Genomic DNA, 25636 nt, shown 5'->3' with positions numbered 1-25636 from the left:
GTGAGTGCCTATGTACATGTATGTGTATATACTGCAAAGTACAAAGAATGCATATGAAAGTAACATCAGTGAATGTTTTGACAGGATATTTTAATACATTACATTTTTTTCCTATTGGAGATTATTTACAATAATTCATGGCATCCACACATTCACATATCCATGCTTACTGTAATGCAGTGCAGGCAGGCAGTAACACATATTGACATTAAGGGCTGTTTTTTCTGGGATCCTGGACCTACAGTTGAAGTCGGAAGTTTACATGCACTCAGGTTGGAATCATTAAAACTCGCTTTTTCAACCACTCCACAAATTTCTTGTTAACAAACTATAGTTTTGGTAAGTCGGCTAGGACATCTACTTTGTGCATGACACAAGTCATTTCACTTATAATTCACTGTATCACAATTCCAGTGGGTCAGAAGTTTACATACACTAAATTGGCTGTGCTTTTAAACAGTGGAAAATTCTAGAAAATGATGTCATGGCTTTAGAAGCTTCTGATAGGCTAATTTGGAGGTGGAGGTGTACCTGTGGATGTGTTTCAAGGCCTACCTTCAAACTCAGTTCCTCTTTGCTTGACATTATGGGAAAATCAAAAGAAATCAGCCAAGACCTCAGAAAACAAATTGTAGACCTCCACAAGTCTGGTTCATCCTTGGGAGCAATGTTCAAATGCCTGAAGGTACCACGTTCATCTGTACAAACAATAGTACACAAGTATAAACACCATGGGACCACGCAGCCGTCATACCGCTCAGGAAGGAGATGTGTTTCTGTCTCCTAGAGATGAACATACTTGGGTGCAAAATGTGAAAATCAATCCCAGAGCAATAGCAAAGGCCCTTGTGAAGATGCTGGAGGAAACGGGTACAAAAGTATCTATATCCACAGTAAAACGAGTCCTATATCGACATAACCTGAAAGGCTCAGCAAGGAAGAAGCCACTGCTCCAAAACTGCCATAAAAAAAGCCAGACTACAGTTCACAACAGCACATGGGGACAAAGAGTGTACTTTTCAAACTTTTTCCTCTGGTCTGATTAAACAAAAAAAACAACTGTTTGGCCATAATCTCAAGACATCATTCAGGAAGTTAAAGCTTGGTTGCAAATAGGTCTTCCAAATGGACAATGACCCCAAGCAGTCTTCAAACGTTGTGGCAAAATGGCTTAAGGATAACAAAGTCAAGGTATTGGAGTGGCCATCACAAAGCCCTGACCTCAATCCTATAGAATATTTGTGGGCAAAACTGAAAAAGCGTGTGTGAGCAAGGAGGCCTTCAAACCTGACTCAATTACACCAGCTCTGCCAGGAGGAATGGGCTAAAATTCACCCAACTTATTTTGGAAGCTTGTGGAAGGCTACCCGAAACGTTTGACCCAAGTTAAACAATTTAAAGGCAATGCTACCAAATACTAATTGAGTGTATTTAAACTTCTTACCCACTGGGAATGTGATGAAAGAAATCAAATCCGAAATAATACATTCTCTCTACTATTATTCTGACATTTCACATTCTTAAAATAAAGTGGTGATCCTAACTGACCTAAGACAGGGAATTTTTACTAGGATTAAATGTCAGGAATGATGAAAAACTGAGTTTAAATGTATTTGGCGAAGGTGTATGTAAACTTCCGACTTCAACTGTAGATGTTATTGCAAACCTGAACTGGAGTAGTATCCTGTCCAACCCAACATATTTTTCACCTACTGGCAGATATATTTGAATACTAACATATACATTTTATATCAAGTAGTCAAAAACTACAACACAGCAGTAGGGAGTCCAGTGTTAGTGTTATTCAGATGCCTCTTTTGCACTTTAGACTGCACCCCGCCAACCTCCAGTGTTAGTCCCATACAGTCATTGGTTAGTCTTATAATGTGATCATGTCCACCTTCTCAGTGTTCTTCCACTGTCATTCATTGGGGTTTGAGGAGCGAACACATCGCTTCAGTGACTTCATCACTCCTCCACTCTTCTTCCTGCTCTGCCCACTCTCACGATATGACGACTTACGAGACAGCACTGGTGTCCCCTTTTCCGCTGTCTCTTCCCACTTCAGTCCTCCCTCCCTCTGTCCTCCTCCCTTTCCCTTTCCATCTACTCCTCCCTCGCTATCTCCCTCTAACTTTCCTTCTTCCTCCCTCTCTACCTCTACCTCTCCCTCTGGTTCTCTCTGTCTCTGTTCTCCTTCCCCCTCTTTTTCTCCCTCTCTGACTCCCTCTCTCTCTCCCTCTCCTTTGGTGTCAGCCTCAGTCTCAATGGCAGCAGTCGCCACGGTATTAATCGATAATGCCATTGGGGAAGTTGCCATGGCAGTGGTCTCTCTTTTGGTAGTGACAGGGGTTGACAGGGTAGTGATTTCCATGGAAGCGGTCTTGCCTTTGGTTGTCATAACAGGGGTTGACGGGGTAGCGGTTTCCATGAGAGGGGTTTTGTTCTTGGTTTTAGAAATGATCTTAACCCTTGATTTGCTTTTAGTCTTCGGTTTGGTTTTGGGAGTGGTTTCTGTGTTTGTGTTGTCTGTCCTGGTTTTGAGCTGCAGGTGTTTCTGTATGATAGTATAAGATAAGGTCAGAGAAACAACAGTTAACATATAAAAAATGATGAATATATAGATAAATATAGAACAATATACTACATTACCAAAAGTATGTGGACACCTGGTCGTCGAATATCTCATTCCAAAATCATGGGCATTAATACAGAGTTGGTCCTCTCTTTGCTGCAATAACAGACTCCACTTTTCTGGGAAGGCTTTCCACTAGATGTTGGAACATTGCTGCAGGGACTTGCTTCCATTCAGCCACAAGAGCAGTAGTGAGGATGGGCAATTCATCCCAAAGGTGTTCGATGGGGTTGAGGTCAGGGCTCTGTGCAGGCCAGTTAAGTTCTTCCACACCAATTTAGACAAACCAATTCTGTATGTACCTTGCTTTGTGCACAGGGGCATTGTCATGCTGAACAGGAAAGGGCCTTCCCCAAACTGTTGCCACAAAGTTGGAAGCATAGAATCATCTAGAATGCTGTAGCGTTAAGATTACCCTTCACTGGAACTAAGGGGCCAAGCCCAAACCATAAAAAACAGCCCCAGACCATTATTCCTCCTCCACCAAACTTTACAGTTGGCACTATGCATTGGGGCAGATATCATTCTCCTGGAACCTGCCAAACTCAGATTCATCCTTCGGACTACCAGATGGTGAAGCGTGATGATTTTTACGAGCTACGCACTTCAGCACTCGGCTGTCCCGTTGTGTGAGCTTGTGTGGCCTACCACTTCGCGTTGTTGCTCCTCGAAGTTTCCACTTCACAATAACAGCACTTACAGTTGACCGGTGCAGCTCTAGCAGGGCAGAAATTTGACAAACTAACTTGTAGGAAAGGTGACACCCTATGGAGGTGCCATGTTGAAAGTCACTGAGCTCTTCAGTAAGGCCATTCTGCTGGCAATGTTTGTCTATGGAGATCGCATGGCTGTGTGCTCAATTTTATGCTCATGTCAGTAACGGTGTGGCTGAAATAGCCAAATCCATTAATTTGAAGTGGTGTCCATATACTTTTGTATATATAGTGTAGATTGACATGTAGAAACCATCACCTGAATAGTCGAGCTATACACACCACAGACTTAACACAAACACACACCTGTATGGCCGCTGAGCTACGCAGGGTTAACACACACACCTCCACAGACCACACCGACAGACATACCTGTATGGCCGAGCTGAGTTCCTCGGGGTCCAGAGAGGCTCCGTAAACATCCCAGGTCATCCCGTCTTCATCCCACTGCACCTGCTTCATACTACTCCTCCTCTTGCTGTGATCCCATTCTCCACTTCTACTCCTCTCCTCCTCCTGTACCACCACCTTCAGACAGGATCTCCTCCTCCCCATCTCCCCCAGTGGGGAAGAGATGCTGTCCTCCCACTCTAACTTCTCCTCCCACCCCTCTCTGGGGATGTCCAGAGGGAACATACTGGAAGAGGGCGACACCAGGTTGGAGTGGGAGCCTAGCGATGACCTCAGGTTCAACCTTGATCCCGGAGGGGACCCCAAGATGGACTGTGAACCTAGATAAGTGTTGTAGCCCATGATGGAGTTGGACCGAGGGGGAGACCCCAGATTAGTGTCCGACCCATAATCCTTTAGGGAGCTCTGGAGGGACCTAAAGTTTAACCTTGACCCTTGAGGTGACCCTGCCTGCACCCCGACCTCCACCAGCTCCCTCTGTGATGTCATTGTCCCCTCCTCCCTGAACCCTGATCCCTGGGGTAATGATGTCATCAAGTTCATGACCCCTGAATAGGCGGAGTTACAGGAGCAGCGGGCGCAGCCATCCAATTGTGAGTCGCTGAGGGAGGAAACTAAACCTGCCGATATCTGACCTCGGCCAGACGGACAGGTGAGCCTCGGTGACCATGACAATGCCAGGTGAGCAGGTGGGCTGGGGAAAAACACCCGAGGGTCCATCTCCACTTCTTGCTGCTGTACAGGGATGCCCAAGCAAGCACCCAACGGAGGTGTGTTGTTGTTAGGTCTGGGTCTGGGGCTCAGGATAGGGGGCTTCTCTACATAGTACATCCCCACAGGGGTGCACCCTGGTTGGGGTGGGACCTGCTCAATGCTGCCCCTCTCCTCCAGACCTTCCACACCCTGAGCTCTACAGGAAGGAGAGGGAAAGGGGGAAGAGGGATGCTTGTGGGGGGAACAGGCCTCGTCTGTGTAAGGATTTGGTCGGCATCCTTTAGGGGTCAGGGGTGAGGGTAGGCATGATATTACAGCTGGAGGTGAGGGTAGAGGTGAGGTTACAGATAGGGGTGAGGGTAGGCATGATATAACAGCTGGAGGTGAGGGTAGAGGTGAGGTTATAGATAGGGGTGAGGGTAGTGGTAACATTATAGGTAGGGGTGAGGACATAGGTGAGGGTGTGTGCGTTTGACAGGGTGTGTCTGCGGTAAGGGGTGACGGTCTGTATTGGAGTTGGGGTAGGTTGTGGCGTGTGTGTAGGGTTGGGCTCTGAGTGGGTGTGTTTAGGGGTGAGGTGAAAGGTGAGGGTGTAGCAGGTGTTTGTATGGAACTCTGAGACTCTGAAGCCAGTCTGGAGCTGCGAGCGGAGTACAGGATGCACGGGGTCTCCTCAGTCATACTCCCTCCCTTCCATATGACCGTCTCTGGTGTGCTAACACTGCTACACACACTGGCGCTACACATACTCCAACGCGCCACACGCTCGTTACTAAGGGGAGATCCGTGCCCGTGTATGTTTTGAGACGTCTGTGAGTGTGAGGGTGTCGGTTGTTGTATGTATTGCTGTAGGGTTGTGAGTTTTGGTGTGTGTGTGTTTGTGGAGGACTGTGTATTTTGGCTGGCGCTCCGTCTCAGCTCCAGTTTTGCCCACGCCGGGTCTCGCAGCTGCGGGTGTTTGGTTGCCATGACTACGTCCATGGAGCTCTTGGAGAGGGAGTAGATGGGTGAGCGTTCCTCCTCTTCCTCTTCTTTTCTCTCCGTCCTGAGTCCGCCTGTTGATCCAAAATGGCCGCTGACAGGGGGGAAGCACTCTGATGACAGACGCCAGTGCCTCGCCATGACAACAACACTGACAAATAGGAATAAGGGATCAATTGATCTTCCAGCTGTGGCCTGGTTGTTTGTTCTGCTCAGGTTGTCTTGTCTTGAAGAAACTGCAGAAAAAATGATTTAATCTTTCTTTCTTTCCCTCCTCTCCCTCTCTCTTCCTCCATAAAACCTTCCTATCAGATGCGCCCCACTCTTCTCTTCCTCTCTGGTAACACACACACACACAGTCCAGATTAGCCTTCGGTAATAAGATTACAGGGTCCAGATTATTTTGTAAAACGTGGGACTGAGCTAAAGTTAAGAGAGCCTTTAGCCCTCACAGGTAACCAATTCTTCAATCTTCCTCCCTTCTGTCTCTCTTACTCTCTCTCCCTTCAATGGAGGGAGAGACAAAGAGAAAGAGAATAAAGAGGAGAACAATAATAGACTCCTGGGAAACAATTAGAGTAAATTTAGCTCTTTGAATCCTATTATTGAGTTAGCAATGAGAAAAAAAATTTAAACACAAAGCCACACAACCACGCTCCCTACGCTGATCCCGTCCTATGTATATTCCAGTCAGTGTGTGTGTGTGTGTGTGAGTCTGTTAAACCCTGCAGATGGCTGAGAAGCTTTGGGAAACTCAGTCAGACTCCTTGCTAAACGCCACATCACTTCTCTCCCCTGTCTCTCTTGCCCAAGCTGAACTCAATTTAGAAATGCTATGAGCCGGTTTCCCACACCCAGAATAAACCTATTCCTAGGAGTTGGTTTAATCTGGGTCCCGGAAACTGACACTGTACTCATGAACACTTACTCTTTCCCAACACTAGGATCCACACACGCACCCACACAGGTTCAGCATTGTTTCTTACCTTTATAAGTGCACCTGTTGTACTCGGATCCTTTTCTCATCCACAACTGACAGCAGACAACATTTAATTCTAACACCAACTCTTTTTCACCCCCGATCAATACTAAATCCACAGTGAGCCCTCACTTAAAGTCTCCTCTCTCAATGTTGCTCTCTTGCTCTATTCTTCTATTACACTCTTTCAGATACTCTGTTCACATTCCCTTCCTCTCTCTCACACTCATTCTATCCTTTCCTTTCTTTCTCTGTCTCGCTCTGTAACTCTCTCGTGCTCTCTCTCTCTCTGACCCCAAGATGTAGGCCAGGTGGCTACGTGTGTGTGTGTGTGTGTGTGTGTGTGTGTGTGTGTGTGTGTGTGTGTGTGTGTGTGTGTGTGTGTGTGTGTGTGTGTGTGTGTGTGTGTGTGTGTGTGTGTGTGTGTGTGTGTGTGTGTGTGTGTGTGTGTGTGTGTGTGTGTGTGTGTGTGTGTGTGTGTGTGTGTGTGTGTGTGTGTGTGTGTGTGTGTGTGTGTGTGTGTGTGTGCGCGTGTGTGTTAGCTGTAGCGTTAGTCTTAGCCCTAAGGATAAGCATCTTGTCATCTCATTAGCTGTAGCTCTGCTCTCTCAGACTGACCAATCCCTGTGCAGAGAATCAGTGTGTTGGTGCATGTTTGTGCGCAATGACTATTGCTCAGGTGAAAAGTTAAACATTTTCCCCATGGCCCAAATAAAATGTATATGAATTTACTGAATGGGTTAAAATGATGTTGCCTGTGTGTATATAGGCTGTGTGTGTGTATATAGGCTGTGTGTGTGTGTGTGTGTGTGTGTGTGTGTGTGTGTGTGTGTGTGTGTGTGTGTGTGTGTGTGTGTGTGTGTGTGTGTGTGTGTGTGTGTGTGTGTGTGTGTGTGTGTGTGTGTGTGTGTGTGTGTGTGTGTGTGTGTGTGTGTGTGTGTGTGTGTGTGCGTGTGTGTGTTAGCTGTAGCGTTAGTCTTAGCCCTAAGGATAAGCATCTTGTCATCTCATTAGCTGTAGCTCTGCTCTCTCAGACTGACCAATCCCTGTGCAGAGAATCAGTGTGTTGGTGCATGTTTGTGCGCAATGACTATTGCTCAGGTGAAAAGTTAAACATTTTCCCCATGGCCCAAATAAAATGTATAAATTTACTGAATGGGTTAAAATGATGTTGCCTGTGTGTATATAGGCTGTGTGTGTGTATATAGGCTGTGTGTGTGTGTGTGTGTGTGTGTGTGTGTGTGTGTGTGTGTGTGTGTGTGTGTGTGTGTGTGTGTGTGTGTGTGTGTGTGTGTGTGTGTGTGTGTGTGTGTGTGTGCGCGTGTGTGTTAGCTGTAGCGTTAGTCTTAGCCCTAAGGATAAGCATCTTGTCATCTCATTAGCTGTAGCTCTGCTCTCTCAGACTGACCAATCCCTGTGCAGAGAATCAGTGTGTTGGTGCATGTTTGTGCGCAATGACTATTGCTCAGGTGAAAAGTTAAACATTTTCCCCATGGCCCAAATAAAATGTATATGAATTTACTGAATGGGTTAAAATGATGTTGCCTGTGTGTATATAGGCTGTGTGTGTGTATATAGGCTGTGTGTGTGTGTGTGTGTGTGTGTGTGTGTGTGTGTGTGTGTGTGTGTGTGTGTGTGTGTGTGTGTGTGTGTGTGTGTGTGTGTGTGTGTGTGTGTGTGTGTGTGTGTGTGTGTGTGTGTGTGTGTGTGTGTGTGTGTGTGTGTGTGTGTGTGTGTGTGTGTGTGTGTGTGTGTGTGTGTGTGTGTGTGTGTGTGTGTGCATGCGCGCGTGCATGCGGCCTTGAGTCTGTGAGGCCCAGAGTCCTGAAGCTCGGGATGGGAAGGCAACAGCTGTATCTTACATTCAATACCACCTGGTTTCCAGACTGGAACTCTGTTCGGGAATACACTGGAATACTACCTCGACTTACATTCAACTTATTCCTACCTGAACCTCCGGTTCTGTAGGAGGGGAAAAGAGCAAAGCAGAAAGAGAGGAATAATGTGGAGTGTAATGACAGTGTCATGACTGAAGGGTCAAGAAACAAAGGGAGAGAGACATGGCTGGTGAGTAAAAATGCTGGAGAGAACCCAATTCACCCTCTGTTTCCTTCCCTTCAACTTCATCTGAAGTTCACTTTATTACTCAGAAATAATTGTTTATAGATGTGAAGAATACAACTTATATTATTGTGCAGAATTTTGCCAGGCAGAGGAGATTGACAGGCAAACAGACATAAAACTCAGAAAGTGTTCATACCCCTTGATTTATTTTTATTTATTTAACCTTTACTTAACCAGGTAGGCAAGTTGAGAACAAGTTCTCATTTACAACTGCGACCTGGCCAACATGAAGCAAAGCAGTTTGACACATACAACACAGAGTTACACATGGAATAAACAAGCGTACATTCAATAAAACAACAGAAAAAAAAGTATATATAGAGTGTGTGCAAATGGCGTGAGGAGGTAGGCAATAAATAGGCCATAGTAGCGAAGTAATTACAATTTAGCAAATTAACACTGGAGTGATAGATGTGCAGATGATGATGTGCAAGTATAAATACTGGTGTGCAAAAGAGCAAAAAAGTAAATAAAAACAATATGGGGATGAGGTAGGTAGATTGAATGGGCTATTAACAGATGGGCTGTGTACAGCTGCAGCGATCGGTTAGCTGCTCAGATAGCTGATGTTTAAAGTTAGTGAGGGAGAAAAAAAGTCTTTTTGCAATTCGTTCCAGTCATTGGCAGCCGATTATTCTGTGTCACAGTGTTACGTCCGTCATTAAATGAAGACCAAGGTGCAGCGTGGTAGGCGTACATTTTCTTACAATATAAATGTTCCACTAAAAACAATAAACAATTCAACGAATGTAAAGCTAGGAGTGCAAACACACAAAGACAAGATCCCACAACAGAAGGTGGGAAAAGGGCTGCCTAAGTATGATCCCCAATCAGAGACAACGGTAGACAGCTGCCTCTGATTGGGAACCATACTCGACCAACAAAGAAATATAAACATAGACTTCCCACCCTAGTCACACCCTGACCTACCAAATAGAGAATTTAAAGGATCGCTAAGGTCAGGGCGTGACAGTACCCCCCTTCCAAAGGGGTATGAATGCTTTCTGAAGGCACTGTATTTCAGATCCAACAATGTTATTGGCTGTTGGTCTGTCTTTGGGACTCTTCCTCTTGCTTCTGATTGGTGTATCTGTCTACTTCCTGTGGAGGAGGTGCGGCCAAAGACAATACCAGGAAATGGTTACCATGATAGCTCCCTTCCCAGCGTGCACCACTCCAATTCTCCTGACCAATCAGAGACCCAGGTACAGGTGAGTGTCAGGTCACAGCCCCTAAATGTGTGCGTGTGTGTGTGTTGGAGTGTGTTCCTCTGCCCAGGTGTTGCTGACACATGCCAGATCTTACAACGCTTGATAAGTATTTTTAGTATCCGCTAACCACATCATATGTTATATCAATCTGTCAGTCGATGACACAGTCGATGACAGTTGATGACGTGGCACGCAACCATTAGTTGATGCATGCAGGGGAACGCAATCTATATGTGTATAAAGAAAGAGAGCAATATGTTAGATAATGGTCGTATTCCCCTGCTCAGACGTTGCATGCGTTAACCAATGGTTGTGTGCCACACCATCGACTGTGCCGTCAGGCACCAGATTGCTATAACATAGTGGTCAGCTGATACCTAAGATAGGTCTGGGATGCGTCGGCAACGTCTGAGCATAGGAACATGACCAAAGCCACTGTGTTATTTGTAGATGATTTGTTATGATAATTTTCTGTGCCTCTCTCTGTGATAGGCCAGATGAGATCCCATTCTTTCTGCCGCCCCGATTTAAACCAACTCTCAGGAGCGAGGTGAGGGAGGAAGAGGGACGGAAGGACCTCAGCAACACCCATCGTGGATCTCTCACAGTAGAGAGTAGGTTAGGAGGAGGGGAGGGGGGGACGGCAACACTGTCTGTATGTCTCGCATATCACCCACTCCCACTAATTGGGCTACTTTGTGCTACTTCTTCCTCTCTAGGCTGGTATCCAGTAGGTAGTGTAAGGGCAGGTCTGTACTGGGTCCCTGATGTCAGTGAGGTGTCACCCCCTCCTGGTCGCGCTGTGCAACTGTGCTTCTCAGTGGCCTATCGCCATGACAACGAACAGCTTTATGTCTCGCTGCTCCGCCTGAGAAACTTGCCAACATGTTTCTATAGTAATGACACACTGGCAGAACTGCGACTTCTCCCTGACGACCGTCGCCGACACAAGGCCAGGGCCCGATGCAGGGGTCGCGACCCTGAGTTCAACGACAGCTTTGTGTTCCAGGTACACACACAAACACACTAAATTGGTTCCTTTAACTCCCACTAGACTAACTCACCCCCCACTCTCTCTCTCTCTCTCTCCAGGTATCGGGTGTGTGTGTATCTGAGAGTGTGCTCAGTGTGTACGTGTTGAGTGTGGATCGGGGAGGCAGGCACCATGCGGTGGGCAGGGTTCTGTTCCCTATTGAAGGGGAGCTGGGGGAGGGGGGCAGGCTGCTCTGGAGAGACCTAGAGACTAAGGACGAAATGCAGGTACACACACACACACACACACACACACACACACACACACAACCTGCAGTAAGTAGCTCTTTTTTTTCTCTCTGTCAGTGTTCAGGTCTTGGTGATATTCAGGTGTCTCTGAACTATAGTCCGTCTCTACAACGCCTCACTGTGGTCATACTGAGAGCCCGCAGCCTGCAGATACACACAGACACAGGTGAGTGTGTAAGAGTATGTGTGTCTGCATACATGTGTGTGTTCTGTTATCAGGTGTGTTCTCAAGTGTAATTGTGTTTATTTTGTTTTCAGGCATGTGTTTCCAGGTGAGCCTACAGATCCACACTCGGGTAGTTAAATCCAGACGAACGCCGGTGGTTAGTAGTGGAGCTGACCCTGGCTTCAACCACAAGATGACCTTTAAGCTTCGCCCGTCTCAGCTCGACCAGACCAGTCTGACCTTGGAGCTGATTGGATCAGGCCTTACCCCAGTAGGTGTGGTGGTGCTGGGGCCATTCATGTATGCCAGGGGGCCTCAGCTTCAGCACTGGACTGACATGGTCAATACACCCAACGAACTGGTCAAACAGTGGCATGGACTAGGCAAGCCCACATAACACACACACAGCAAGATCATTTATTTAATTGTCAAAATTTTTCAGATGTCTTTCACAATAAATAAATTCCTTACTCCATCTTTCTTGTTGTTTCTGTGGTAATTGAGCACTGTAACGAGTGTTCTGGGAGTCGGGAAGCAAGTTCAGGGAGTGAATCATTTAAATTAATAAATTAATAAATTAACAAAACATAATACAAAACAAGGAACACCACACAGACAAGAAACAGAAACAATAACACCTGGGGAAGGAACCAAAGGGAGTGACATATATAGGGAAGGTAATCAGGGATGTGATGGAGTCCAGGTGAGCGTCACGATGGTGACCGGTGTGCACCATAACGACCAGCCTGGTGACCTAGAGGCCGGAGAGGGAGCACACGTGACAAGCACTTACAGGAACACGTGTGTATAAATGATTTGACAAACACTACAAAAAGAAAGTTATATATTTATATATATTTTGTATTTACAGAACAGATTTTCTCACATAGTTGGTTCAAAGGTCCAATGCAGCCACTTCTCTCAATATCAAATCATTTCTGGATAACAATTAAGTATCTTACTGTGACTGTTTTCAATTCAAATGGTCAAAAATAAAGAAAAATAGCTACTTAGCAAAGAGAAATTTCTCAATCAAGAATTTTGCCAGGACTGTCTGGGAGTGGGACTGGGACTGGGAAGAGGAAAAGTTCAAATGAGCTGTTATTGGCAGAGATATTTTGAAATATCTGTTATTGATCTATTAACTCATTTACCACATAGTGATGTCACCATGGAAGGCCAAAACTTTCTCCCAGCTCTTACATTAAAGGGGCATTATCATAATTTGATTGACTATTATTATATATTTTTTTAATCAAGGGAGTCAAAATGCTTGCCGGCTTCCCGTGCATTCAATGCTATGGGCGGCAACAATGTCATACTCTTTGTGACCAGACAGCATCATATAGATGGCCTACACACAGAGACAAAAAAAAGCATATAAAAAAAATGTATCTTTTGTCTCTCTGTCTTTTCATCATTTGTATCTCACTTGAGAAAGCATCTGAGTCGAGCGAAACAGCGCCCCTCTGTCGCTGTATGTGTAGGCCATCTATGTGATAATGTCTGGTCATAAACAGTATGACATTGTTGCAGCCCCTAGCATTGAATGCACGGGAACCCGGCAGGCATTTGGCCTCCCTTGATAAAAAAATAAAAAATAGACTATTATTTTTGGAGTGAATTCAACTGTGACTTTGTGACTTGCGGTAACTCACTGTAAAGGTGTAGTCCGAAAATGTCGGACACATTAACTTGACCATGCTGTAGGTCATGTAACGGTTTGTTATATGCAATAGGTTATGCTTTGTGGACTTCACCTGACACAAGTTGCTCTCTGGTTTTGTGATGAAAAAAAAGGTGTGGTTGAATGTATTATTCTTATTAGTCTCGGCCTTAAGGCCTATATATCACTGGTCACAAGGCATATGAACTAACAGGTTATAGAGCAAACAATGCAATTATCACAACAAGGGTTGTAATATGGCTGTTGTTTATGGCTTCCCCAGTGATTTTATCCATGTACCGCTACTGTATATAGACACACCCTGTGTTTTAATAAAATAAATGATACTGTACATACTACCTCAACTAACCGGTGCCCCTGCACATTGACTCTGTATCGGTACCCCTCTGTATATTGTCTCGCTATTGTTATTTCACTGCTGCTCTTTAATTACTTCTTACTTTTATCCCTTATTCTTATCTGTATTTTTTAAAACTGATTGTTGGTTAAGGACTCGTAAGGAAGCATTTCACTGTAAGGTATTCGGCACATGTGACTAATACAATTTGATTTGATCTAAATATTGCATGAACATTGAGAAAGTTGAGTAGACTAAACTGCTTGGTGGCCCTTAAATGGCCCTTAATGTATACGGAGAGCTAACATCAATGACATGCAGGTCAATCTCTCTTGGCTCAAAGTAGAAGAGGATTGACTGCATCATTGCTGGTCTTTGTGAGAGGTATTAACATGTCGAAAGCACCGAGATGTCTCTTCAAACGACTGTCACACAGCTCAGACAGTCATGCATACCCCACATGACATGCCACTAGAGGTCTCTTCACAGTCCCCGAGTCCAGAACACACACAGTACTACATAGTCATGACGACATGGAACTCTATTCCACATCAACTAACTCATGGAAGCAGTCAAATCTGATTTAAAAAACAGATCAAATTATAGTATCGAACAACATGGACTGTGAAAAGACACACACACACAGGCACACACAACCGCATTGCTAGCACACCCACTCTACACATACACTGTGGTATTGGTGTATGGGGATATTGTACATTTTGTGTTGTGGAAATGTAGTAGATAGCTAATTTGCTGGTTAGCTTGCTAGCTAACTTTACAATCTATGCTTAACTTGCTGTTAACTATTTATATATAAAGCTGAGGGATGGGCCTAGAGAAATGTAATCACTCTCAGATGACTGACCATCCATGATATCAATTTTTTTAATATATTTTTTTATTTCAGCTTTATTTAACCAGGTAGGCTAGTTGAGAACAAGTTCTCATTTGCAACTGCGACCTGGCCAAGATAAAGCATAGCAGTGTGAGCAGACAACACAGAGTTACACATGGAATAAACAATTAACAAGTCAATAACACAGTAGAAAACAAATGATTGTTTTAACCATGTTTTGTGGCTATACAGTGTTTAACAAATTTAGGGGGGAGCCAGGTGGGGCTCCGCTCCCCTGAATGAGACATTAGCTCCCCAAATGCAACAAAAGTCCCACTTTGGGGCGAAGGGGTCTCTTAATAATGCTAATTTGACCATTCTCCTATTTGTTTCAAATGAAGTAGTAAATATGTTCTACGGTGAAACAAACACCCCCACCTCTCTGTCATTGGGTGAATAATTGTGTTCTATGTGGCAGGCTGTCCATCCAGTAGTGCTGAATTTCGGCCTCACCTGGCTCCTGTCATGTCGACATAAGGGTGCACATTATAAACACCCACAAAAGCGCTGACGAAGGCTTTGTTGAGGATACCTAAAGCTTCATAAAGAGCAGTGATACTAGCAAGAGCAGTGTGCAGGTTTCTTATTTTTTCTCATCATACTCAACTGTTTCTATGGACCTGAGATAGCTCAGACGTGCAAGTGCCTTTTGAATTTTAAATCATAGAGATCTTTGACTTGTGGTCAGATTCCCTCAGGCCCGAACAAATTTGCGCGTTTATTTCAATGCTGCTTTGAATGTCGTTGAGAAAACAGAAAGGTGTCAAAACATTTATTTTCGCAAACATCCTTTCTGAATTTAAAAGTAATCATCTAGTTTTTCAAAAGTATTCTATCTGTAATCCGATTACTATTTTTGCTGGTAACCTCATGTATTAGGCCTACAGTAAGATTATTATTATTATTTTTTTAAATCAGTTACTTGTAACAGATTACATGTAATTCGTTACTTTAAAATGTACTTACTCCTTTACTCATAAACACTGCATTCATTTTCATTCGCTAGCTAGTACATTTATGCAAATTAGCTAATGTTATCTGAGGGCTCCATGTTGACGATGTGTGGCAAAATAAATCTGCACTCTGATTGGTAAAGCGAAAATAATTTTGCACAGTGATTGGCTTGAATCTACAACGACTGAACCAACCATATCTCTGCCAATTGAATATAAATATTCTCTTGTTCTCTGTTGCCAGAGAATGTAATGTTCATTTCTCTACCATAAGCCGCCTCCAACGTCATTGTAGAGAATTCGGCAGTACGTCCAACCGGACTCATAACCTCAGACCACGTGTATGGTGTTGTGTGGGGGAGCAGTTTGTGATGTCAACATCGTGAACAGAGTGCCCCATGGTGGCAGTGGGGTTATGGTATGGGCAGGCATAAACTACGGACAACAAACACAATTGCATTTTATTGATGGCAATTTGAATGCACAGAGATACCGTGATGAGATCCTGAGGCCCATTGTCTGCCATTCATCTGCCTCCATCACCTCTTGTTTCAGCATGATAATGCACGGACCGATGTCGCAAGGATCTGTACACAATTCCTGGAAGCTGAAAATGTCCCAGTTCCTCCGTTGCCTGCATACTCACCAGACATGTCACCCATTGAGCATGTTTGGGATGCTCTGGATCAACGTGTAAGACAGCGTGTTCCAGTTCCTGCCAATATCCAGCAACTTCGCACAGCCATTGAAGAGGAGTGGGACAACATTCTACAGGCCACAATGAACAGCCTGATCAACTCTATGCGAAGGAGATGTGCAGTGGCGACCTATCATTCAGGGCAGGTTTTGAACCCCACATTTTTACAAAAAATTTTGGCTTGCCTGTTTTGTGTGTTATTTTGGCATTAATACGTGTCACATATCAGTTTGCAAACAATGTTATAAAAAAAAAATATATATATATATATATATATATATATATATATATATATATATATATATATATATATATATATATATATATATAATTGAGTTAATAAAGCCACATACAAACACAGTCTCCTTTTTGTTTTCTTGAGTAAGGCAGCTCCAAAATGCAGGTGTTTCAGCCTAGGTCAGTGCTTTCTGTGGTGGTGGGGCAAGGCAGCAGAAAATACGGAGCGTTGCGCCGTGATTGATTCAGTGTTCTGTCACTCATGGGGACGCTGCGTCACTGCCAAGTCTAAGGGTAGAGCTAGAAAATTCTAGCCCCTTGGGTGCTGCCATAGAGTTACATTAGAAGTGCCCATTCAAGACGTCAAATCATGTTATATGTACAGTAGCTTTCATTGGACTGATTATGTCAACATCATACTTTCAAAATCTTAGTGAGCAGTTATCATATTGAATCAAGTCGAAAACCTACTGGCAAATTATTTTCAATCCTTGTCATATGAAGACAAATAATGAAGAGAAATTACAGAAAAAGCGTATCGATGCTCATCGGCCATAAAGATTACACAACAAGTTGGAAATCACAAATTCAACAATGAGTCATTTGGAAGGAATCAGTGACAGTGGCTAACTGCAAGCATTGCAAAGCAATGTAGAGTGGCCCCAAATCTGGGATTAAGGGGCTATTTTCCAAATTAACAATGATAAACATTCAACATTGACCATGCTGTCAATGAAACATGATTGTTAACTCAGAACTGTGAAAACTTGACTTCAGTGAGTTCAAAACAACTGGGAAGTCGGGAATAAACGAGCTCCGACTGGGAAAATAAGTGAACGGTCATCCAGCTCGGAATTGTAAATCTGGTCATTTTCTAGAGCTACGGCCTGAAGATCAATGACGTCATCATGATTCATCCCTGTTTTTTTTCCCGAGCCCCAGTTGTTTTGAAAGCACCAGAAATCCAGAGAATGCCAGACTTTGATGACAACATTTGCCCAGGAAGGAACGCCTTGTCACCTTCCTGTTCAAGTGAGCACAGCACAACAAGGTGAGTCCAAAAATGTCTTGTATGCTGATGCATAAATTATGTAATATGCCAGGGAGATATGTATACTGTAGCTAAGAAAGTAATACTATGTGTATGTTATGTAGTAAGATGTTACAAGCCCATATGCCTCACCCTAATAATTTGGTCTATTTACCCCTCTTAATTCTGCCTACTGTTCTGACTTGGTGGTGCACATATAGCCTGTAACCTGTTTTTGACAAATGTAATCATTGAATATTGTAAGAGCTTTCATTGTCTCCTCTATTCATCCTATGATTCTGACTTGGTGTACAGGTAGAACACTGTAAGAAAAGCCCATGTTCTGAATTCTGTCGCTGTACATTTCAAAAGGGCTAAACAAATAGTTATATTGACTACGTCCCTCCTAGCTCGCTCATTAATGTCTTAATCAAAATTACGGATTGACTCTTATCGTCTCCTTATGCCATAGTTTGTACATCTCATTGTCATTAGAAATCACATTTGTTTAAGCAAGTCAGCCATATCAGCTGTTTTAAAAGGCAGTAAATGAGGCTGAATGAACTGTTTCGCAGCCAGACAAGGCTCCGCTGATAGCCAGGTGTAGCAGTGGTAAGATGTTGGGACTGCTGCACTGTTGGAGCTAGCAACAGAAGCACTTCGCTGTGCCTGCTGTAACACCTGCAAATCTGTGTACACAATCAATACTTTCATTTGTTTAAGCTGGCCCAGGTGAAAACTGGATTGGTTTTAAAAACCAACTTGCCTGCCTCCCAGGCGTGAACCGCGTTTAAAGCCCCTTGGAGAAGTCTCAAAACAAAGTGACGCATGTCAAGCATGTGGAGTAATGACTTAAGATTCTATGTTTTCTAATGCAAAAGTGTTTGCCCATGAGAAAATTACATACAGTGGGGCAAAAAAGTATTTAGTCAGCCACCAATTGTGCAAGTTCTCCTACTTAAAAAGATGAGAGAGGCCTGTAATTTATCATATAGGTACACTTCAACTATGACAGACAAAATGAGAAAAAAAATCCAGAAAATCACATTGTAGGATTTTTTATGAATTTATTTGCAAATTATGGTGGAAAATAAGTATTTGGTCAATAACAAAAGTTTATCTCAATACTTTGTTTTATACCCTTTGTTGGCAATGACAGAGGGCAAACGTTTTCTGTCAGTCTTCACAAGGTTTTCACACACTGTTGCTGGTATTTTGGCCCATTCCTCCATGCAGATCTCCTCTAGAGCAGTGATGTTTTGGGGCTGTTGCTGGGCAACACGGACTTTCAACTCCCTCCAAAGATTTTCTATGGGGTTGAGATCTGGAGACTGGCTAGGCCACTCCAGGACCTTGAAATGCTTCTTACGAAGCCACTCCTTCGTTGCCCGGGCAGTTTGTTTGGGATCATTGTCATGCTGAAAGACCCAGCCACGTTTCATCTTCAATGCCTTTGCTGATGGAAGGAGGTTTTCACACAAAATCTCACAATACATGGCCCCATTCATTCTTTCCTTTACACAGATCAGTCGTCCTGGTGCCTTTGCAGAAAAACAGCCCCAAAGCATGATGTTTCCACCCCCATGCTTCACAGTAGGTATGGTGTTCTTTGGATGCAACTCAGCATTGTTTGTCCTCCAAACACGACGAGTTAAGTTTTTACCAAAAAGTTATATTTTGGTTTCATCTGACCACATGACATTCTCCCAATCTTCCTCCCAATCTTCTTCTGGATCATCCAAATGCTCTCTAGCAAACTTCAGACGGGTCTGGACATGTACTGGCTTAAGCAGGGGGACACGTCTGGCACTGCAGGATTTGAGTCCCTGGCGGCGTAGTGTGTTACTGATGGTAGGCTTTGTTACTTTGGTCACAGCTCTCTGCAGGTCATTCACTAGGTCCCCCCGTGTGGTTCTGGGATTTTTGCTCACCGTTCTTGTGATCATTTTGACCCCATGGGGTGAGATCTTGCGTGGAGCCCCAGATCGAGATTATCAGTGGTCTTGTATGTCTTCCATTTCCTAATAATTGCTCCCACAATTGATTTCTTCAAACCAAGCTGCTTACCTATTGCAGATTCAGTCTTCCCAGCCTGGTGCAGGTCTACAATTTTGTTTATGGTGTTCTTTGACAGCTCTTTGGTCTTGGCCATAGTGGAGTTTGGAGTGTGACTGTTTGAGGTTGTGGACAGGTGTCTTTTATACTGATAACAAGTTCAAACAGGTGCCATTAATACAGGTAACGAGTGGAGGACAGAGGAGCCTCTTAAAGAAGAATTACAGGTCTGTGAGAGCCAGAAATCTTGCTTGTTTGTAGGTGACCAAATACTTATTTTCCACCATAATTTCCTACAATGTGATTTTCTGGATTTTTTTCTCATTTTGTCTGTCATAGTTGAAGTGTACCTATGATGAAAATTACAGGCCTCTCTCATCTTTTTAAGTGGGAGAACTTGCACAATTGGTGGCTGACTAAATACTTTTTAGCCCCACTATATATGCTCTATCTGCCTGCCAAGGAAAACTACTTTAAATTCAAACATATACTGTTTGGAAAAGACGTGTTTTTGAACAAAGCACCATGCTGCCTTGTTGACAATATGACCGGGACAGCACAGATTACTATTTAGATTTCAGAAGGGTGCTTCTCCCTCACTGTTTTTGCCCGGTCACGTCACAGGCCATATCCCAGTGCACCCCGGTTCAGCTTAATCAAACTCCCTCAGTGATATAGATCACATACTGCAACACTGATTCTGTTAGAAATAAATACATTTACCTTGGTTAAGAAAATTAAAGCTTTAATACAAGTATTTCAGCACTCCAGGTTTCAATATAAACATACAATCATTGACTAAGTACTGGCATAATATGTTCCCCATGTTACAGTAATGGAGAGGTGGAGAGAGCTATAAGAGGTCTACTCATGATCGAAATCAACTGGGCTATCCAATGCCAGATGAGTAGGTCAAACAAAGCAACGGCCTTATCCAAAGACCCGAATTGAGACTCATTTCTACATTGTAGATTTTTCAACATCAACGCTTCTCTGTCATTTGAATTGATTTCCACTTTAATAAAGCTGCAATCATCACCTCTGTGCTTAACAAATAAACATATACATTGATTGAGTGTATCAGTAGGCAACAGCTGCAGCACAAAAACTAAACTAAAATACTAAACCAAAATGATGTGACGTCCCTGAACGTCCCCCGGTGTCCTCTACATGTCTTCCTCTGAATGTTTGGGGTTCCATAGCCCAGACCTGAGTGACGTCTACACATCACAACGTTACTAAGACTGTTCTGCTCCCAGCCACCCCATTGGGGAAATGTTCAGCGAAGTCTGACTCCTGTTAAGCATTGTTTGTTCAACAATTAAACACCTTCAGAGCTGTACCGTGGCGTTGAGGCCACTGGATATGGTCTCGTAACCGACGGAGACAAGTGTTAGAACACTGCTCTCCACGTCCTCTGGCTGATGATGCTCTTGATCCTGCTGCTGGGTTGTATCCATGGCAATACCAACCGGGGTTCCGGACTCCTGCAGCTGCGCCTTCTTCCTGCCTCGGCCCCTCCCTTTGCCCTTCCCCGATCCTTTCCCTTGACCTTTAACCCCACCCACTGACCTGAGCGGTTTGTCGTTGCCGTCATCTCGGGGCTTGCGGTGGCGGCGGCGGATGCGTCTCATTGGAGGACCGGTGTCGACGGGATCGGTTGCAGCTGCGCCGGACAGGATGCGAATCTGTTTGTCAATCACCATGGTGATCATGTCTAGGGCGGTGTCGAGCATCCCGAGGCCCAGGCCGTGAGTCACGTTGTCAAACAACGCACTGTTGACCGGGTCACGGAAACACTTCCTCATCGCCTCCAGGTGGCTCCTATCCCAGGTGGGGTGGGAAAAGGTGTGTTAGTGTTTGTCTCACTGTACAGAAAACATATAGCTCATAGTCAACTCATGACAACACTGTGCTGTAACCACACTAACCAGGTGTGGTGTAGGTGAGGGTTTGGTATTACCTGGTTTCTATGACCTTTGACCAGTGTTGAACTGTGTTAGTCTCTGGTATAAGCTGCTTGGCCATGTTTCCAAAGTCCATGTAGTCATGGGCAAAGTCCTTCATGTCGTTACACAGGGCTTTGGTGTCACCTGGAAAACACAACATTTTAACAATCTAGAAACCGCGAGAGATGCCCGCACACAAACACGCACACACTTACCCTCTGTGAGCTTGGAGAAGGAGGAGGATACAGCAGTAGTAGTACTAGGAGTGAGGCCCAGTATATTTAGAGACTCCTGAAGCGTTTTCTTGCTGGCCGGGCCGCGGCTGACCCTGGTGTAGGCTGCTAGCGAACGCAGAGACATCTTCTCTGGAGCCTCCAGACGACGCTTGATCTCGTCATAGGGTATCAGGTACTTACCTAGTACCAAAGGGACAATAGATGAATGATACAATTGTGTTGAATCTTCCGCTTATTCCATACTACAGCAGGTAAGGCCAACCTTCCTCCTGGAGAACTACTGGGAGTGAAGCTAATCATGGTCCCGAGGAGTAGCTTATAGGTAGAATCAGGTGTGTTAGAGTAGTAGGACAGGAATATCCTGCAAGATGAGAGGTCTCCAGTAGGAGGGGCAGCCCTGGCCTAATCCCCTCCTTCTCTGGCTGTGATACTTACGGGCCTTGGAGCTCTTCATGTTGGGGTCCAGGAGAGATGACACCTCAGCAAACGGAACATGGGGTACGTGGTTGTGGTCTGGAGCACCAGCCTGAGTCTGGGTGGTGGTGTCGCCTGCCGGGATCTGAATCTGGTTCACATCCCCCATTCCCTGCTGCCCCTGTCCATCCCCCAGCACCATGGAGGAGTGGTTGGATAACCCTTGTAACCCTGTCAGCCCCTCGACCATAGTCTGCTGATAAGCCCCCTGTCCCACAGAGTTGGTCTGTTCGGAGGAGACTTGGAAGATGCCCATGACAGGTTTAACCACTCTAAACACCATGTTGCCTTGGGAGTCCACCCCCGCCAGGCTGGGATTTGGTTCCATCTGCTTGGATGTCATTTCCTCTTTACTTCCTGGGTGACTGGAGTGCGAAGAGTTTCTCCCAAACTTTTCTTTATTTGTCTCAGCGTCAGGAGTAGGATGACTTTGTGCTTACACACTGCTAAGGTCAGTTTAGGGTAAAGTCTATAGGACAGAGAAAGAAAACCCGACATCAAACACTGTGGTCTAAAGAGTAACTATCATCATCAATATTGCAATAAAAAACATTTAAATCAACATCTGTGATTCCCCAATTAGAAATAATTGCCACCAGTAGTATGAAAATATATGTATCATCTTTCCCACCCTCTCCAATTCAACAATTTAAATGACTTCTATTTGAGATTGTATTCTGGTAAATAATAAATGGGTAGGCCTATTACATGGGTATGGTATATACACTGTGTACAAAACATTAGGAACAGCTTCCTAATATTGAGTTGCACCCCCTTTTTCCCCTCAGAACAGCCTCAACTCGTCAGTGCATGGACCTGAACGAAAACGTTCCTCAGGGATGCTGGCCCATATTGACTCCAATGCTTCTTACAGTTGTGTCAAGTTGGCTGGATGTCCTTTGGGTGGTGGACCATTCTTGATACACACGGGAAACTGTTGAGTGTAAAAAAAATAGCAGCGTTGCAGTTCTTGATACACTCAAACCAATGCACCTGCCACCTACTACCGTACCCAGTTCAAAGGCACTTCAATCTTTTGTCTTGCCCATTCACCCTCGGAATGGCACACATACACAATTTCCTAATTGTCTCAAGGCTTAAAAATCATTATTTAACCCGTCTTCAGTGCCCCTTGACTTTTTCCACATATTGTTGTATTACAGCCTGAATTTAACATTTATTAAAATGTATTTTTGGGGGGGGCTACACACAATACCCCATAACCTTAAAGTGGAATTATGTTTGCCATTTTTACAAATTAATAAAAAATGAAAAGCTGAAAGTTCTTCAAATCAAATTTTATTGGTCACATACACATATTTAGCAGATGTTACAGTGGGTGTAGCGAAATGCATATGTTCCTAGCCTCAACAGCGCAGCAGTATCTAACAATTCACATCTAAAAGGTTAAATAATGGAATACTTAAGAAATATTAGGATGAACAATGTCAGAGTCCAGAGAATAAATAAATGTGATGGGATGTATGGACAATTAAGACAGTATATGGATAGAATATGTAGTATATCTGAAAAATAGTATATGTACAGCAATAGTTAAATAGGATAAGTATTGAGTCAATAAGTATTAAACTCCTTCATTATGGCAAGCCTAATTAAGTTCAGGAGTAAAAATGTGCTTAACAAGTCACATACGTTTGCAATAATAGTGTTTAACAGGGTTTCGAATGACTACCTCATCTCTGTACCCAACACATACAATTATGAAGGTCTCTCAGTCGACCCAGTGAATTTCAAACACAGATTCAACCACAATGGGCAGGGAGGTTTTCCAATGACTCGCAAAGAAGGGCACCTATTGGTAGATGGGTACAAATACATTTTTAAAAAAGCAGACATTGAATATCATTTTGAGCATGGTGAAGTTACACATTTGAATGGTGTATCAATACACCCAGTCACTACAAAGATACAGGCATCCTTCCTAACTCAGTTGCTGGAGAGGAAGACAACCGCTCAGGGATTTCACCATGAGGGCAATTGTGACTTTAAAACAGTTAGAGTTTAATGGTTGTGACAGGGGAAAACTGAGGATGGATCAACATTGTAGTAACTTCACAATACTAACCTAATTGACAGAGTGAAAACAAGGAAGCCTGTACAGAATAAAAGTATTCAAAATAATGCATCCTGTTTAAAACAAGGCACTAAAGTAATACAGCAATAGAAAATTGGGGGCAAATCCAATACATTACTGAGTACCACTCTCCATATTTTCAAGCATAGTGGTGGCTGCATCGTGTTATGATTATGCTTGTAATCGTTAAGGACTGGGGAGTTTATCAGGATAAAACAAGAAATGGAGCTGAGCACAGGCAAAATCCTGGCGGTAAACCTGGTTCAGTCTGCTTTCCACCAGATACTGGGAGATGAATTCACCTTTCAGCAGGACAATAACCTAAAACATAAGGCCAAATCTACACCGGAGTTGCTCACCAAAAAGACAGTGAATGTTCCAGAATTGCAGAGTTACAGTTTTGACTTGAATCTGCTTGAAAATCTATGGCAAGACCTGAACATGGTTGTATAGCAATGACCAACAAACAATTTGACATAGCTAGAAGAACTTTGAAAAGAATAATGGGCTAAATGTTTCACAATCCAGGTAAGCTCTTAAAGACTTACCCAGAAAGACTCAGGAGCTGTAATCTCTGCTAAAAGTGATTCTAACATGCATTGACTCATTTTTACAAAATGTTAGAATTTTTCTTCCACTTGGACAGCGTATTTTGTGTAGATTGTTGACGTAAAATTACAATTAAATCCCACTTTAACACAAGAAAATTTGGAAAAAGTCAAAGAGTATGAATACTTTCTGAAGGTACTGTATGGCATGGTTTTATGATAAGAGCATTTTTTTTTGTCATTGTGCAAATAACTGAGGTTTTGACGTCACATGTGTTATCTCTAGCTTTTGGTCACCCTCGCATTTGCTTTGGCGCTAACCTAGCCAGACTTAGATATCAAGCTAGTTTAGTGTCTTGTAAATGGAAAGGGCAACCACTTCCTTTGTAAATCAGACACGCTACTGTACCTTGCTAACTACTCAGATTGTACATTGGGCCCGAAGTGTTACAAGTCCATACTATAACTGCTACCATTGCAATTATACACGAAGCCCACTCGCAATTCTGTTTTGTGAAAAGTAAACCATTATTATTGTCTGTGTCTGTCTGAAACCTAAACATGGCTGGCTAGGCCGCAGTGGGGGCACTGTGGAAAGGCTTAATCGACGTGATCTTAAATAGAATACAACACATTCCGAACAGGTTGAATAAAATGTTGCCGCTAACCTTCATTGTAGTGCAAGTAGTGAGGATTTTCCGACTCACCACTTTGCTCTTTGCTTTTTCCTAACAGCAAGCTGATCCTAGAACGGTGCGTGGTGAGACAGGAGACATTTTCCTTCTTCTCCAGATCTCCTTCGGCGGGTTGCAAATCAGCTCTACATCTACTGCCGCTAAAGCGGCTTTATCCCTGCGCCTATTGGCCACATCACGCATCATTCAAGTATCTATGACACTTCTCATTGGATGTTGCTGAGTGTCAGTCCAATTGAAGGTGTGGGATTTCCGGTTGAAAGAGGGCTTGAACAATGGGATATTTTGTATCGGTTCAATCAACATAATATTACCCCAGACAATACATTGTTTCTTCATTCTGATTTGCTGTGAAAAGATAGTGGAGATGTAATGTTTTTGCACACACTTTGTTCTATGTTCTATGACAAACAACTCAGAAATGTGTTATATATATATAATATACACAAAGTTCCAGAGTCATGGTTTCTCTGTCATTATGGCACATTGGAAAATAACAAGCCAGATACGTGACAAAATACCTTAAGGAA

At 43.7% G+C, this 25636-nt stretch overlaps 2 protein-coding genes across 4 annotated transcripts; one reads left to right on the top strand and one right to left on the bottom strand.

Annotated features, from left to right (window-relative positions):
- The first annotated feature begins 8263 nt into the window (after positions 1–8263).
- Positions 8264–11690, top strand: syt15 (synaptotagmin XV). Of its 2 annotated transcripts, none has more exons than XM_024387287.2 (7): positions 8264–8500; positions 9670–9768; positions 10261–10382; positions 10488–10777; positions 10861–11028; positions 11107–11215; positions 11308–11690. In XM_024387287.2, exons 2-7 carry the CDS (start codon positions 9695–9697, stop codon positions 11610–11612), a joined length of 1068 nt encoding a protein of 355 aa, XP_024243055.1. In that variant the 5' UTR covers positions 8264–8500; positions 9670–9694; the 3' UTR covers positions 11613–11690. The 2 variants fall into 2 exon arrangements, with proteins under 2 accessions (XP_024243055.1, XP_024243054.1); XM_024387286.2 differs by having other exon boundaries at positions 8265–8500; positions 9582–9768.
- Positions 11691–19837: 8147 nt separating this feature from the next.
- LOC112224313 lies at positions 19838–25277 on the bottom strand. 2 transcript variants are annotated; one of them, XM_024387803.2, is made up of 5 exons: positions 25119–25277; positions 21730–22237; positions 21274–21474; positions 21073–21202; positions 19838–20933 (listed from the first exon to the last, which is right to left on the bottom strand). In XM_024387803.2, exons 2-5 carry the CDS (start codon positions 22109–22111, stop codon positions 20441–20443), a joined length of 1206 nt encoding a protein of 401 aa, XP_024243571.1. In that variant the 5' UTR covers positions 22112–22237; positions 25119–25277; the 3' UTR covers positions 19838–20440. The 2 variants fall into 2 exon arrangements, with proteins under 2 accessions (XP_024243571.1, XP_024243572.1); XM_024387804.2 differs by having other exon boundaries at positions 25080–25237.
- Positions 25278–25636: the final 359 nt, after the last annotated feature.

Source organism: Oncorhynchus tshawytscha, linkage group LG25, assembly GCF_018296145.1.
Source record: "Oncorhynchus tshawytscha isolate Ot180627B linkage group LG25, Otsh_v2.0, whole genome shotgun sequence".
Taxonomy (NCBI): Eukaryota; Metazoa; Chordata; class Actinopteri; order Salmoniformes; family Salmonidae; genus Oncorhynchus; species Oncorhynchus tshawytscha.
The sequence above is the reverse complement of the archived record's forward strand: the minus strand, read 5'-3'. Positions and strand labels throughout refer to the sequence as shown.